This window comes from Gopherus evgoodei, chromosome 9 (assembly GCF_007399415.2).
Source record: "Gopherus evgoodei ecotype Sinaloan lineage chromosome 9, rGopEvg1_v1.p, whole genome shotgun sequence".
In the NCBI taxonomy this organism is placed as follows: domain Eukaryota; kingdom Metazoa; phylum Chordata; order Testudines; family Testudinidae; genus Gopherus; species Gopherus evgoodei.
Genome location: NC_044330.1, coordinates 56,196,337 through 56,212,502, shown reverse-complemented (window position 1 = coordinate 56,212,502; position 16,166 = coordinate 56,196,337). Strand labels below are relative to the sequence as shown.

The following is a 16,166-nucleotide window of genomic DNA, read 5'->3' as shown; positions in this document are numbered from 1 at the left end:
TTTTTCAATGGGAGCCTTTAAAAATATATGTGCACATACACATTCTGCACTTTGTCTTGTACTGAAAAACTGTTTGGTCTATGAAGATCTCTCATAAAACCAGTGGCCCCAAAATGAAGATTGGAAGCATCTATCACACAGCATCTATAACTGCTTATTGAAGGTCTGCCACCAACTTTACCTTTTCTCCTTTCACTTCCAGAATAAATGAACAAAAAAATCAGACCTTGTCCCATTCAGGAAATCTTTTTGAGATGATTGTTTCTCAGAAAGTAATAAACAAAGGGGCATGGAGGAATTGGCAATCAGAATCACTGAAGACGTGGATTGGAGCACTGAGAATAGTTCTTACAAGAACTTTGACAAGTGTTGCTATAACATGAACTGCATTTTGATTCTCACTCAGTGTTAAATCAATTTACTACACCAGTCCTTATGAGACATTTCCTCCAGTCCTTCTTTCTAATAATTTAGACATTAGTTTAATAACACTGTTGAAACCTGTTAAAAATAAAAAAAAAACCCACCTTGGATTTTAACAATTTTTGGCTTGTAATGTGAAAGCTTTAATATTTCAAATACTTGTTTTCTGAAATTATTATACATATATAGCTTCTCCCCCTCTCCACCTCTGCCCAAATCCTTGGATGCTATACAGCAGGATAAAACACAGTGCAGTATATTTAAAACACAAATCCTGCTGAAGTACAAGCACTCCAAAACAAGTGTCAGATTGGCCAGTTTAACAAAGGAGATAAATGGATTTCAGGGGAATGAGATAAATATAGGGCTATGTACAGTTATTCTGAAAATACCTTTGGAAGAAAAAATAGCTTTAAAAAAACTGGCTTTTAGAAGTGGGGAGGAACCAAATGAGATTTCTAGTGTGGAGGGAGTTCTGTATCCTAGGAACCACCTCAGTAGCAAACAGGATGACCTACCCACTTGCAAAGGTGGAAACCATAAAAGGATGTCATTCGAGCTCAGAAACCAATGCAAACCAAAGCTAGTCTCAAAAAAAATTAAGGGCCAACACAATGAAGGGCTATACCTAACAAGTTTCCTAGTAAAGTACCCACTCTCACCCTAATATATTCCTCTTTTTCATGAGTGTAGAGTGGTCAGACTAGTTTGCTACACCAGTACACTATTTGATATCGTCCTTGATAACAGTAGTACACTTCTGAGAATGCTGCAGAATTCTTCTCAGACTTTTCATCTTTATTACTTTTATATTCGACACGTCTTCTGTTTATCTCTTGTGTGAACTGGGTTACACAACAGGTTCTCAGACTCCCTTCCTCCCACAGAGAAAAACAGTCTAGTACAATAATTGACTATAACAGGTCAGCAACCATTGGCATGCGGGTAATCTGCTTGCGGGCTGTGAAACATTTTGTTTACATTGACTGTCCGTAGGCATGGCCCCCTGCAGCTCCCAGTGGCCGCGATTCGCCGTTCTTGGTCAATGGGAGCTGCGGGAAGCGGCGGCTTGCACGTCCCTGCAGCCCATGCTATCTTCTGCAGTCATCTCTTCACCAGACCTAAGATGCCCACTTGTCTGAGATTTCAAGAAGTTAGGGAACAAGTCTAATGAATGAGTCTCATGCGCCTCACTGAAGTATCTTCAAGCCATCTGGATAAAAGTCACACAGAAATGTGAATTAGGCTCCTGTTTTGCCAGTACTCAGTAACTACTCGTAAGTGTCAGAGTTGTAATTTTCATGCTTCTTGCAATCATACCCATAAAGCTATGATTCAGCAAGCCTGCCAGTGCGTGGTGATGCAAGAACAGCTATGTCAAGATGTTGCTGAGTGAGACACCTTTCCCTTCTATAGTGGCAAGGATGTGTGGGGGCAGGGGGAAGAAGGGCTAGCCTCAGACTGCAGATCTTGCATGCACTCTACAGTTTTTGCTCCAGCTGTTGTACAGAGTGCCAGCCTCTCTGCAGTGTTTCAAAAACACTTCCTGCCTCTGTGCAAACTGTTTCCCTGCAGGCTGAATAGGGAAGGAGAGTTCACACCCCACTCTCTTGCATGTAAACCCGAGTTACAGCATGAATTGTAACCATTAATAAAAATAAAAATCACTTTTACATGTATCATAAAATGAGCTGCTGTGAGTGGAAAATTGTTTAAAATATCACAAACTCAAAATTGTTTCCATTTTGTAGGGTTTGAAATGGACTCCTTTTTGTTTAAACATTTTTTTCTAACTTCAAAGGCTTTCATAAAAATTGATTTAATAAAAATTAAACATTTCTTTTGGAAAAAAGTCATGCTTATAAAACGTGAGCTATAATTGCAAGTGGTTAAACCTGGGTGTTTAATTTAATACTAATACTTTTGTCACATTGGCCTGCAGCTCTACTCTCCCTGCTCCTCCCCACCATGTTGCTTGGGATCATTTTCTTCCTGAATGCTCCACATCCTTCATTCGGGCAAGGTCTTGGGTGTTTTCAAGCATTCTGGTGGAAAAAAAAAACTAAACAGCTGATCAGCTGGGCTTCAGAAGAGGAGATCTAAGCAATTTGCACAGCTGCTGTTCGGTCATTTTTAAAGTGCCTTTTTTTCTTATTGAATAGATGGCATTGGTGACTTCCCAGTGCTCTATTCCCCTAACCCTGATTGCCTTAGTCCTCATCTCCCTCCCTCTCCCCCTAAAAAGGAACAAGTAGTTCTAGGCTAAATATTTTAGTACAGTTACTCCTGGGGGCATTCTGCGCTAAATTTTTTTATGTTCTCTGCACAATATTTTAAAAATCTGCAAATTTTATTTGTCAAAATAACACTACATAATCATGCCAGTTAGTTATTTTGGTAACATATTTCGAAATACCTGTCAGCAAGTATGTCTGTAATAATACAGACACAGACACAAATTTCCCCAAAAGTAGACAGTTAAAGAAATGCCTATGACACCTGTAGTAACAGGAGGCTCTAAGATATAAACCTTGGTATCAAAGGCCCGGTATGAGGCCTGAACTAAAGTAATGATCAAGACTTTGCTAACATAAAGCAAAGTGAAGCTCTGAGCCAGAGGTAGGCCCTGCTCACGCAAGCTGGCAAGGAAAGGACTGATGCTGCAAGAAGTTACATACCTAAAAGGTACTGAACACTAGAGATCAGAACATTCACATACTTGCACATTCCACACAGATAACAAGGAACAGGCTGACCCATCCCAATAACAGGGCCAAAAGGGTAATATGATGGATAGAATTGTTTTGTTCGAACCTACATGTTTAAGGTGAGAGGCGGTACCTTACTACATAGAGGGGTTGTACCTTGCTACGTGGAAGGGTTGCACCTCAATACGTCAGGAGTGATGTGTAACTTGTTTGTACCTGTGTATACGAATATATCCCTGGGGCGGTGTCTTTGTCCGGCCGAGGGGGCAGTGGAAAGTCCCGCCACTGACTGAGCCGAGTCCTTTGACCGTGGGCACATATTAGTAGTATGCCTTTTACTAGAGTAACAATCTAGGGGAACTATCGTTGTGTCCAATATGGCAATAAACCTGGCCGACGTGCCTTCGTATCTTACTAGACTCTGTGATCATTGGGGGTTCTCTTCGGGTCTGCTGTGTCAGCTATTCACGCAAAGCTGGGGCAGCATACAGAGGGAACACACGCACGCAGCTGAGCGATACCAACAAGGAGAGAGCAGAGCACCGCACCGGTAGCTTCTGACAACACTAAATTTTTTAAAAATTCTCTGCACAATATTTTAAAAATCTGCAAATTTTATTTGTCAAAATAACACTACATAATCATGCCAGTTAGTTATTTTGGTAATGTATTTCGGAATACCTGTCAGCAAGTATGTCTGTAATAATACAGACACAGACACAAATTTCCCCAAAAGTAGACAGTTAAAGAAACGCCTATGTCACCCAGTTCCTGTTTCTCTGCCCTGTGCCCCCAAGAGCCCAGCCAGGGGGCCAGACACCCACAATACCTGCCCCACAGAGCCCACCTGCAGGCCCTCCCAGCCAATATACCTGAACCCTCTCCTCCCCAGAGTCCAACTGCAGGTCTACACTCACCCCCCAGCCCAGCTGTGGAGGCCCCCCTTGTCCAGGCGCCCATTCCCCCACCCCCAAACCCAGGGATTCAGAGGGAGAAACAGCCTGTTGCAGTTTATTGCGTGCTGCCCTCTCCTTCCCTCACTGCATGCTGGGAACTGCAGCTGCCAGGAACTCTTATGCTCCCTCTCCCTCCCTGCCTCCAGCAGTGTCTTCTATGTCTGAGCTGGGCTCTGCTGAGTCCAGTGGCCCATAGTGGCAGCTAGCAACACTGTAGCCCATTTTGAAGGTGGGGCAGGAGGGAAATTCTGTGTACACAATGTTCATTTTTGCTTCTGCATTGCACAGTGGTACAGAATTCCCCCAGGAGCATACAGTGTAAAGTAAGTTTTTGATGTGAATTGGCTTAAGGTTGCTCATACAGCTCCAAAAAAAAAAAAAAAAAAAAAAAAAAAAACTTAAGAATTTTAGGCTTGCACAAGAATATTAGAAAAAATGTTTGAAATATGAGTTGTAAACTATTTAATATTTAGTGTGAACTAATTTTAATCCCAGAATTATGATATCATTAATTTATCTATACAGCATACTATCCAAACTTCCCAAAAGAAATAAGACAATAAAATATGTCCCCTGGATAGCTGCTAATTGAAACTGCACAAGAACAAAACACAGGACAATTGTTCAGTTGTAACAGGGGTGAAGGTAATATCAAGGCGCTCAAAAGAGAGGCATGTGGGCACAAGAAAAAAATGGTAAATATAAAAGACAAAGCTGGCACTTATATTTCTGTCACTTTCTGCAAGTAAAGAACTAGTAGTTGCTGTTATAGACTCAGACTTTAAGGCCAGAAGGGACAGTCATGATAATCTAGTCTGGCCTCCTGCATATTGCAGGCCACAGAACCTTACCCACCCATAACCACTGCCTGAGGTACTAAAGTCCTCTAATCTTGTTTTAAAGACTGTTATAGAGAATCCATCATTTACTCTAGTTCAAACCAGCAAGTGACCTCTGCCCCACTCTGCAGAAAAGGTGGAAAACCTGACCGGGAGGTCAGGGTCTCTGGCAGTCTGACTGGGGGAAAAATTCATTATTCTGTTAGATCTACCGCAAATTCTGCTCTAGAACTCTTAAAGAATGGGGACAGCGGTTTAAGGTAATCCTCATGGAGGCAACTCTACGCCCCCACTCCAATCCGGACTCAGAGGACCCAGTTCCTAATGCGTCCTCGACGCGGAGCACCCTGGCACAGTTGTTAAGCTCAGTGCCAAGAATGGACTCATCTCAGGATGCTTGGCACCAGCATGCCTCCTCGCGAGGCCCGGCTGAGAGCAGGCATGGATCCCATTCACCGGTGCCTCAGAAGAAAAAAAAGCCAGTCACTCACTCACTTCTGGCTAAATACAGAGAAGTGAGACCTCAGACAGGCCCACAGCTCCAGATTCCTTACTCGGGCCGTGTTGACTCCTGCCCAGGTGAGGCAGTTGAGTCTAGGTCCCCCAGGGTCGCCAGTCCCTACACAACAGCTACAGCTCCCTTCCACGCCGGAGGCTTACCAAGCCACTCGGGACCTCCTGCACCTTACAGCGCCATTCTTGCTCCCAAGGAGGGAAGAATCTCTAGTGCTGGTGGACAACCCCACTGCCGGTAATGGGCCCTCCATCTTCGTCGGTGCAGACCATCGGCACCGATGCTGCCCCAAGAGTCGAGGGATCCCCTGGGGGTGGATGGCAGGGAGCATCTGCTCCTTATAAGTGCTTCCTCTTCATCATCTGATGAAGCATTGGCGGGTATAGCTGTAAGCCTAGTGCTCGAGGACAACAAGGTTCTGCAGCAGTTGCTGCTCGGGGTCTGGGCATTAAGGCCGAGGAGGTAGTTGAGGCAGCTGATCCCATGGTGGACATCCTCGCCCCCTCAGGATCTTCCCGTATTGCCCTACTAATTAAAACCATTGTTGGACACCACCAAGACCCTGTGGCAGACCACAGCTTCCTTGCCGCCCACCGCCAAGTGCAATGAGAGGCGTTATTTCATGCCCTCCAGAGGGTTTGAACATTTATACTCCCACCCACCCCCTGACTCTCATGTTGTAGATGCTGTTAACGAGCATAAGAGACAAGGTTTCCCAGGGCCCTCCCCCAAAAGGCAGGGAGGCTAAACGACTAGACCTTGTTGGGAGAAAGGTCTATTCTACAGGGGGTCTGCAACTCCATATCTCGAACCAACAGGGCATCATCATCAGATACTCGTATAACACCTCTACGGCGATAGCCAAATTTACGGAGCCACTCCTTTTGGACTCCTGAGCCGAGTTTTCAGCCTTGGTGGAGGAGGAGAAGCTAGTCTCCTGGGCTTCCCTCCAGGCCGCATTGGATGCTGCAGATGCCGCCACTAGTGTCAGGGCGACTGGGGTAGCCACAAGGAGGGGCTCCAGGCTCCAAGTCTCGGGGCTCTCTTACAAGGTTGAGCAAACTTCAAGACCTCCCATTTGGGGGTGTGACTCTTTTTTCTGAAAAGACAGATGAGCTACACAGCTTGAAAAACTCATGAGCCACCCTCAAGTCGTTGGCCCTGCACACTCCTACCGCACAGCGGAGACACTTCAGATTTCAACCTCCTCCGAGATTCCATCAACAATCCCGATGAGATGGTTTTCGGAGGAGGGACAGGAGTGGAAGGAAGAGGCAACACCAATCCTCCAGCCAGGGCTCTGGCCAGCCCAAGCTGCCCTGTGACCCTGAACCAGCTTTCTGAAGGTGTGGTCGAGTACAATGCACCAGATCAAAGACTGGATCTACCCCGCCTTACCTTTTCCTCCCAGCTGTTCCATTTCTACTGTGCATGGCCCCGTATCACTTCGGACTGCTGGGTGCTTTGCACAGTAAAGAGGGGATACTCCATCCAATTCTGTGCCCTTCCACCCCCTTTCCTCGTCCCTCTTCAGGGACCTTTCTCACAAGCAACTCCTCATTCAGGAGGTGCAGTTGCTCCTATCACTAGGGACAGTGGAGGAGGTTCCTCAGGAGCACAGAGGCGAGGACTTCTATTCCCGGTATTTCCTAATAACGACGGCCAAAGGCGGCCTCAGGCCTATCCTGGACCTGCGAGAACTCAACAAGTTCATAAAGAAACTCATGTTCCACATGGTCTCCTTGGCCTCCATCATCCCCTCACTAGATCTATCAGACTGGTGTGCCAACCTCGACTTTCACATTGCAATCTCTCAACCCCACAGGAAGTACAGTGAAACCCCACTATAACACGATAATTGGGGTCCAAAAAATTTGATCGCGATAAATGCAGGGTCTCTTTATAGTGAGGTTATGAAAATTTACCATTTCAAGCTAGTCAGCTTAAGTCTTGTGTGTGTTTAAAAAAAAAAAAAGTTATCCCAGTGTTTAAGCACAAAAGTAGTAATTTACTTGTACTGTACATGAAAGAAACATGTGATTGACTATACTAACCATTGCACAGAGTGCAAAGTCAATCTGATTACATGACTCTAATTTTAAATTTCATCACTTCTTAAAAAAGCTCTCTAGTGTGGTCTGCTTATTTGCAGTGGACTGTTGGCTTCTAGCAAAGTCAAGTATGCTTCTCAGTTGGAGGATTTTGACTCTGTCCGTGTCTTGAGTTTCCAGCCACCTCAAACTGGCTTCTAGGTGCTTTACTGCCTCGGACACTTTTGGTGGGGGAGTTGAGGTGCCATCGTTGTCATCAGCGTCATTAGCACCACTGGTTTCGGGCTCTGGTGGTGCAGCTTCATTCTTCCCACTGACATTTGCAATAATTTCATCATCTAAGATGTGTTCATATATGGGGCAGATGTCATCTGCTGAAAACCAGTTGAGGATATCGTGATGACTGTGCTCATATCCTCTGAGTGCTTCTTTGGCTAAACATACATTGTCTTCAATGAATCTTGTAAATTCAGGCTCGTCGTCGTTACCATCATCGTGTGAAGATGATGGAAAAGCCAGACCAAGATCCTTTATCCAGCATCGTTCAATGCAACATGTAGAGATAGCATTCCAGGCTTTCCCGCTGAGGTGACAGACTACTTTCAAGTTGAGTGATGCCAGTGATGTGTCGACTGAGGAGTTATCTGCTACCATCCGCTTGATCATTTCGCGACGATAATTTTGCTTAAATACTTATATGATGCCTTGGTCTAGTGACTGGATTTCTGATGTAGTGTTCTTTGGGAGATAAGATACTTTAATCTTGCCATCATGACTGACGAGATTTTCCATTGGGGGATGAGCAGGGCAATTATCCAGCAGGAGGAGAGGTTTTTCCTCCTGCTTGAGTTTTCGCAAATGAGCCCGAATGGCTGGCACGAAAGTTTTATGCAACTAGTCTTTAAATATGGAGCTATTCATCCATGCATTCTTGCTGTTGGTGTATTCAAAGGGAAGGGCCTTCATATTAGCATGATGAAAAGATCTGGGAGAGCTCGCTTTTCCAAACCTCAGAGGTCTGACTTTATGGCTGCCAGACTTGTTGATGCAAAACAAGAGCGTGACTTGGTCCTTCCTCTGCTTAAAGCCTTCTCATTTGTGACTATCAGTCCTGGTTGCAAGGGTGCGATCAGGTAACATTTTAAAGCATAAACCAGTCTCGTCGCAGTTGTAAACTTGATTGGCTGTGTAGCAACCTTCCTCCAGCAACTTTTTAAGCTCATTTGGGTAGGAGTCAGCAGCCTCTTTATCAGCTGAGTGGATTTCCCCAGACCCTAGAACTTGGCTTATAGAGTGCCTTTTCTTGAATCTGTCCTGCCAGCCGTTACTCGTCTTAAATTTAGATTCATTTTGGTTGATAAGGTGATCAAATTTCTTTGCTTGAGCTTTCAGAATAGGGCCAGAAATGGGAACTCCTTCTGAGCAAGCCCGGACAAACCATTGATACAAGGCTGAATCTAGGCTTTTGTCATTCGCAGACTTGACCTTTTTACACTGTAAACCAGTTTCTTCTTCAAGAATGCGGGGTAGGCTATGGAGCTTTTCTTTTTTTTCCCCACCCTCGCAGAGTGGACTCGCTAATTCCTAGATCTCTAGCAAGCTGAGTTTGTTGTTTGCCCTTCTTTAGTTGATCCAGGGCTTACAGTTTCTCTTGGGCAGAAAACAACTTGCGTTTTGTGAACTGGCGTATCCATAAAGGTATTTTTTTTAAAATATAGAAAATTAATAACAAGTTCATAGGCAAACACCATACATATATACAACCGAAGAACTAAATGCAATGGGCCTGCAATGGCCACGAGTCACTTTATCCTGTAAGACCGGAAGAATGCGGTTTATTTATAAATGTTATAAAAAAATTATTCCTGCTAAACGCGAAGAGTATTACGGACTTAAAGGGGAGCCAACTTATGATCGCATTATATCCGAATTCACGTTATCGTGGGGTGCGTTATTGCGAGGTTTGACTGTGCCTCAGGTTTGTAGTCAATGGTACCCACTACCAATTTATGGTCCTCCTGTTTGGCTTGTCAACAGCACTTCGAGTCTTGCTGCGTTCTTGCGGAGGCACCAAGTACAGGTATTTCTCTACCTCGACGACTGGCTGATCAAAAACCACTTCAGAACCCAAGTGGAAGTTCAGTTCACGTTTATCAGAGCCACCTTTGACAGCCTGGGTCTACTCCTAAATAAAGCGAAATCGGGCTGTGATTCTGGAAGGAGCAGAACTGCTGGCACTTCCTATTGCATCGCGTGGCAAAGAGGTTTATCAGGGGAAACCCCCACCTCTGGAACACTGAAATTGTGACATCTGGGCAAAGGGACCACTCAGGGCTGTGGAACGACCTGCTGAGGTGGTCTGCCAGCTGATTCTGTACAAAGCCTGCAGGTGAATTAAATGTTCACAACTCCAAGGTGTGCCTAGACTGACCCGACAGATGCTGCTGAGAGGGAAGCCTGCCTTTCCCGCAGCTGTGTTTGGAGGGCTCTTGTCAATTTTGAACAAAACATCAAAAATGCAAAATTTTCCATGAGAAGACTTTTCAAGAAAAATTCCCTCTTCAGGAGAACTGAAACACAAATTTTTGCATTCCCAGCTGCCTTCAGAGCCTCATTTGAGGGATGACAAAGGGACACAGGAGGTAGAGAATCAGGGTCTTGGCCTTCCCCAAAAGCGTGTTTTGTTTTTTGTTTTGTTTTGTTTTTGTCCCTTTCACTGGGGGACAGTGAAATTGACAAGTGCCTTGCTGGCAGGCAGCTGCCATTTCAGTTTTTCCAGAAGAAATTTGAGTTTCTTGGCAAAATTAAAATTTTCCCAGAGAAACTTTTGGTTCTGCAAAAAAGACATTTTTCCAGAAAATCAGATGAAAAATGTTCAACTAGCTCTGTTTGGCATGTCTTCAATCACACGTAATTATTGACAATATTTGAAAACAATTAGGCCTATGCAAATTGATGTATCATTTTTATTCTAACAACATTCCATACAGACATCTGTCAAATGGTGTTCAATTTGTTCTAAATAAATAGGGATTTAAAATAAAATCTGTTTTCTGCTAAATGGGTGTCCTCGAATCAATAGCTCTAGGATTGTGAGTCCATGTATCCCCATCCCCACAGATATGCACATTTTTATCCAAGTTCCATTGAAAGCTAGCCATAGAGAGTCTGCCCTTTGAGTTTCACCTATGTCGTTTATTCCCAGCACATGAGATCTGGCACTATAAAGAGACCTCCATGCAAATTTTTCTCCTACTCTGCACTGTCCCTTTTAATAGGGATTCATGCTGTTCAAACACCTTCCGTTTTGCTAGAATCAGTATCTCTCATGAAAATCTTTTTGTGTATGTTCATCATCCCTACCTTGAAATAATGAAATTTTGGAATTCTGTTGCCTCAGAATGTAGGTGTTGGAAAATACAGAGGGTCCTGCATACAGCTACAAACATTTGAAAGCATCGATAAACTCAGCAAAGCTTTGGGCTTTGAAAAAGTCACTTGAATCTAAACAACTAACTCTCCACTGTATTCAGATATTGCAACCATATCTATTCCTACCTCATCAGAGAAAAGTGTCCTGAAGACAGATTCTTCTAGGTAGACATTATACAGCATTGACAGCTGTCCCACATCAATCTCTCAGATAGCAACTGTCCAATTTACCGTTAAGCTACTGGACCCTTGCATAGTACTACCTGGCATTATAAAGATATTTGTAGAGAAACTATATTACTTAGATGTTTATGGCAACAATTAATTTATGCTCTATTTCAGACTGCATGATATAAGACATGACACTCTTGTGGTCTTTGAAGTGAGCCTGCTTTGTTTAGTAGTTAGGAACTGGCACTGTACAGCACTCATTGGTGAGAGGCTAGATGATGGCAATCAGTTTATAGTTTCTCTGCCAAGAACATGTCAACCTACAAAGATGCTATACAGCACAATATCTGTGCTGTGAAAATAAGATGTGTTGATAAAAGATGTCATACACATTTTACCCTGACTCCTTTAAATGACATGGAAAATGGTTGCTCTACTGGTATCAAGTTCCGCACCAGTATAGTAAAGTTGGCTGAACTGGGTGAAGACCTATGGGGTGTCCATTTTCCACATAGTTTTGGGGAGGGGGAAGAGAGGTGCTTGGCATGGTTTTCTTAATGAAGACAAAGAGTTGCAGGAATCATGAGGGAGCCATTTGCTTCTCGATTATCACCAAGATGCAGTTTAGTAAGCATTTTTCTTCACGGTGTATGTTTTCTATTAGTATGCTCCTGTCAAGGTATTATTCCCACTTTGAACTTTAGCATCCAGAAAGTGGGGACCTGCATGTACCCTTCTAAGCTTAATTCCTAGCCTAGATCTGATAGCGCTGCCACCAACCAGAAATTCCAGTGTTTGGTACACTCCTTGTCACCCAGAACCTTCCCTGGGGTACCCAAGACCCAAACCCCTTGGGTCTTAAAACAAGGAGAAATAAACCATTTCCCCTCCTTTCCCCCTCCCAGACTTTCCCCTCCCTGGGTTACCCTGAGAGACTACTGTGACCCAAACTCCTTGGATTTTAAAACAGAGAGGAATTAACCTTTTCCCCCCCTTTTTTTCCCCCACCAATCCCTGGTGAGTTCAGACCCAATCCCCTTGGATCTTAATCAAGGGGAAAAAATCAATCAAGTTCTTAAAAAAGAGAGCTTTTAATTAAAGAAAGAAAAAAGTAAAAATTATCTCTGTAAAATCAAGATGGAAAATGTTTACGGGGTCTTCAACTTGTATAGACTAGAGGGACTCCCTTCCCTCTAGCCTAAGATACAAGTTACAGCAAACCGAGGTAAAAATATCCTTCCAGCAAAATACACATTCACAAGTTAAGAAAACAACATAAGCCTAATCCACCTTTTCTAGCTAGTACTTACTATTTTGAATGTGAGAGACTGTTTTAGAAAGATTGGAGAAAGATCTGGTTGCACGTCTGGTCCCTCTTAGCTCCAAGAGCGAACAAAGAACGAAACAAACAGCACAGACAAAGAATTCCCTCCACCGAGATTTGAAAGTATCTTGTCTCCCGATTGGTCCTCTGGTCAGGTGTCAGCCAGGTTCACTGAGCTGCTTAACCCTTTACAGGTAAAAGAGACATTAACCCTTAACTATCTGCTTATGACAGCTCCATATTTCATTATGAGTAGAGACAGTAAAAATCAGCAGGCTATTATGGGGGGAAATCCAGTGTGGGTTTTCCCGAATGTGGAACTTCTCATCTAGGTTCTGGCTCTCCTTGGCCTTTCTCCATTTTAGTATTAATGGAGGCATTTGAACACAAGGACACTGCTGTTTTTTTTTTTGTTTTTGTTTTAAATGGGAATCCCAGTAGCAGCCAACCGCTAGTAGCTCTCAACATTGTGCCTGTCTTCTAGCCCAGTTGTCTCAATTATCTGAATAATCAAGAAGCTAAAAGCATTGGTTTTTCTTTGTCTTGCAGGAGACAAGAAGCTCAATCTTGTCATTTGAGTAGCTCCTGTTTGCTTTAACCGTTAAATGTTTCTTAAAAAACAAAATGCTAAAGTCTCGGGAAATGAACAGTTCAGGGATTCTTTCTGTTGCTCGCTGCCTTTAATCCTTCATCACCTTGCATTCGTCCCACCTGGTTATACTGCCCACCCAATTTTAACATTACCGCCTATAATTTGCAAAAATGCTTATCCACAAAAATCAGGTCAACAAATTACTAGACTATCAAATCTCATTTATTTAAAAAAAATCAATTTCAAACAACTTCTTAGTAATTGTGAATATACTTTTGCAAATTTTAGGCAATGTAACTCGGGGATAAGAGTGAGTGAAGGTTTATGAGCAGGGAAAATTGAATTATCTGGGTCTCTTAACTGTTCATTTGCAGATTTTTTTTCATCTTAAAGCATTAATGTGTTTTTATTTAAAGCACAGAAAAAAAAGTGTACGTTGTACAGTCAGTTCAAGCAATCAAGCCTTTTGGGATCCAGCTGCATAAAAGCATAATAGAAATGCAGGGCTATTATCGCTGTCTCTTGTGGAAATCCCACCATGCAAAATTTCATGCTGAAGAATAATAAAAAATTGTTTCAGAATGCTGCCAAGTTTGAATATTTTCTTAATTGATGTATGTTTCAGTATTGGATGTAAATACTTCAGTAATCGTAGTGGCTCTTCAGTCTGGGTCAGTTACTGTTTGCCAAGAGAGCACCTTTCATTGAAGTATCTTAAAGCATTTCCCAGAGGTGAGAAGACCCATTTTATGGACTGGCAAATAGGGGCAAAATGACTTTGCGTAGTGGAACTGGCTGGTTACAGATGCCATTTATTACTGATGTATATTAAGCCACTTCCAGCCTCATCCATAAGACAGCCGAAGGATTGTTTGAGTCCTGGCATGCTTTTGAGGTAGAGTTCTGTCACATTTAATTGATGGTTATTTTGGAAGGACCCAGGGTAGCTTTTCTTGCCATGTTTTCTTTCAGACATTCCTTTTCCATTGAATGGTGGTATTGCGTCTTGTAAGGGATTTGTATTGGAGGTGTTGTTTCTAGGGCGCATATAAAATTTTTTTCTATTTGTATCATTCATAATTGGTGGCTGTTGGAATTATTGTAGTTAGTCTTTTCCTTATCTGCCTTCTGTGACCCTGATTAGTTTGAATTTTTAACTTGGTTTACTTTTGGAACTTCTCTTGCAGATCTGAGGTACCAAGAAGGGTAGTGTCTAGTCAGCATATGTAAAAGTAGGCCATTCAAAAGCAGGTAGTAGCAAATGTGCTGCTAGGCGGAGAAGAGGAACACTATTTTCATTAAATATCTATTTTAGTGTTAACAGAGTGCTTGTCACTATGTAGAACCTAAATGCTGTCCCTGCCCCGAAGAGTTTGCATTATAAATAGGCTTGGTGGAATTCATTTAAACAGATATCAGTGTTTGGTTTTAAGTATTTTGATTATTGATTTAAATTTTCACAGTTGCAGGAAATTGTGGTGGGGTCAGACAATAATTATTTAACAATTGATGTTGAGATTCGAAAGGTTAAAACTTGATAACAGTTGAGAAACACAAATCATCAACACCACATTTCAAAATATACAAAGTAAATGTCCTTAAACCAAACTCAAAGTACTCAAGCAGCAGTTTTCTTACTTTGCCTATCTGTAAATTTGTATTATTGATTGAAAAAATATTTGTCAGTTTGTGTAGGGTGAAATTGACATTTACGACACCTAGAGATAAAAATATCCTTTGAAGCCTAATTATAAAATGGATAAGAAAAGACTTAGATCATGGTGTTAGCTTAGTTAACATGCCTGGTACACCTTCCAGTGGAAATGCATCCTCCTTCCTTTGTAGTTAGTTTTGCTGGCAGTTTGGAAGGAATCCGGCATTTGTTTCTAGTGCTTTGTTACCTTACATTTGCCAGTCATTTTTATGCTTGTCTCCTATTTTCCATTTCAGGGCTTTGTCTAGCCATTAAGAGCCATGTCTGATAACGGAGAACTGGAAGATAAGCCACCAGCCCCTCCCGTCCGAATGAGCAGTACCATCTTCAGTTCAGGGGGCAAAGACCAGTTGTCTACCAACCACAGCTTGAAACCCCTGCCCTCTGTACCAGAAGAGAGAAAACCTAGGAACAAAATCATCTCCATCTTCTCTGGCACTGAAAAAGGTAAGAGAGCTCAGAGCAGACAAAACAACCTTCCATGAGTACTGGATATGTTTCCCCTTGCTCTTTCTTTACGCTGTGTGAGTGTTGCAAACACTCAAACAAGTCCATGCTATGAAGATTAGTGTGTATCAGATCTCATTATACTAGTCTTTCCAACTGCAGATAATACCTTCTTTAAGGAAGTGCTAATGTCCAGGATACACGTTTGATTTGGCTAAGAGGAAACTGAAGGCCCTTGAACGTGGATTGTTGGGGGGATAAGGAGGGGGGGTGGGGAACGAGGACACTATAACTAAATTGGTAGCTGGCAGAAAAACCCTCCAAAATAAAATTCCATTCCACCATCTTAAATCACCCTTCAGAAAACCCCTTCTACCTTCTGCTCCCCTTACTCTTCATAGTGTCTGCTTTTTATCTCCAGTCCTACACTTAGGTTAAAAGCCCTTTTTGTTATGGACATGTACAGTGCAGTGTACTGTACTCTGATGCTTGATCTCCTTTTGGAGCCTCTGTGCGCCACTGCAATGCAAATAAATAACGCACTAGCCTTCCTTCCACATGCACCCCATTTATAAAATTGTATTTGAGCAAATAATAATTTACAGCCCTGGACGTTGGTTTTAGCCTTAATTTAAATTTCCCTGCATTTCAGAACCATAGGGAAAAAAATTAAAATCACCAAATTAATTTGCTAACAGAATCTATACCAAATAAATCCTGTTACACAGTGAGCCTCCTTTAGACCTAATATATCGCTGGGCCTTTTAGAATTTAATTAATGACTTTTTTTGTATGAGTATTCTCCTTTGGAGATTATTATTATATCTGCTAAGCATGTACAACTATCTGAGAATTAGAAATTGTCACTGTAGAGGAGCAAATATTTAGACATTAAAATAGAGCTATTTTAAATGTATTGGTATTAGCGTGGCTGGATTTTGTGGGTGAGGGACTAGAGTAACATGTTACTATCTGATGTTATTACTAGGAAACCA

General features: G+C 42.5%; 1 protein-coding gene across 4 annotated transcripts in view; it reads left to right on the top strand.

The window, feature by feature from the left end:
• Positions 1-16,166, top strand: part of PAK2 (p21 (RAC1) activated kinase 2) — a 76,889-nt gene that overhangs the window by 26,964 nt on the left and 33,759 nt on the right. For all 4 annotated transcript variants that reach the window (XM_030574408.1, XM_030574411.1, XM_030574412.1 and 1 more), the window contains one exon: positions 14,961-15,171. In XM_030574408.1, the coding sequence (XP_030430268.1) occupies positions 14,985-15,171 (187 nt within the window). In that variant the 5' untranslated portion in view covers positions 14,961-14,984. The remainder of the gene's footprint in view (positions 1-14,960; positions 15,172-16,166) is intronic.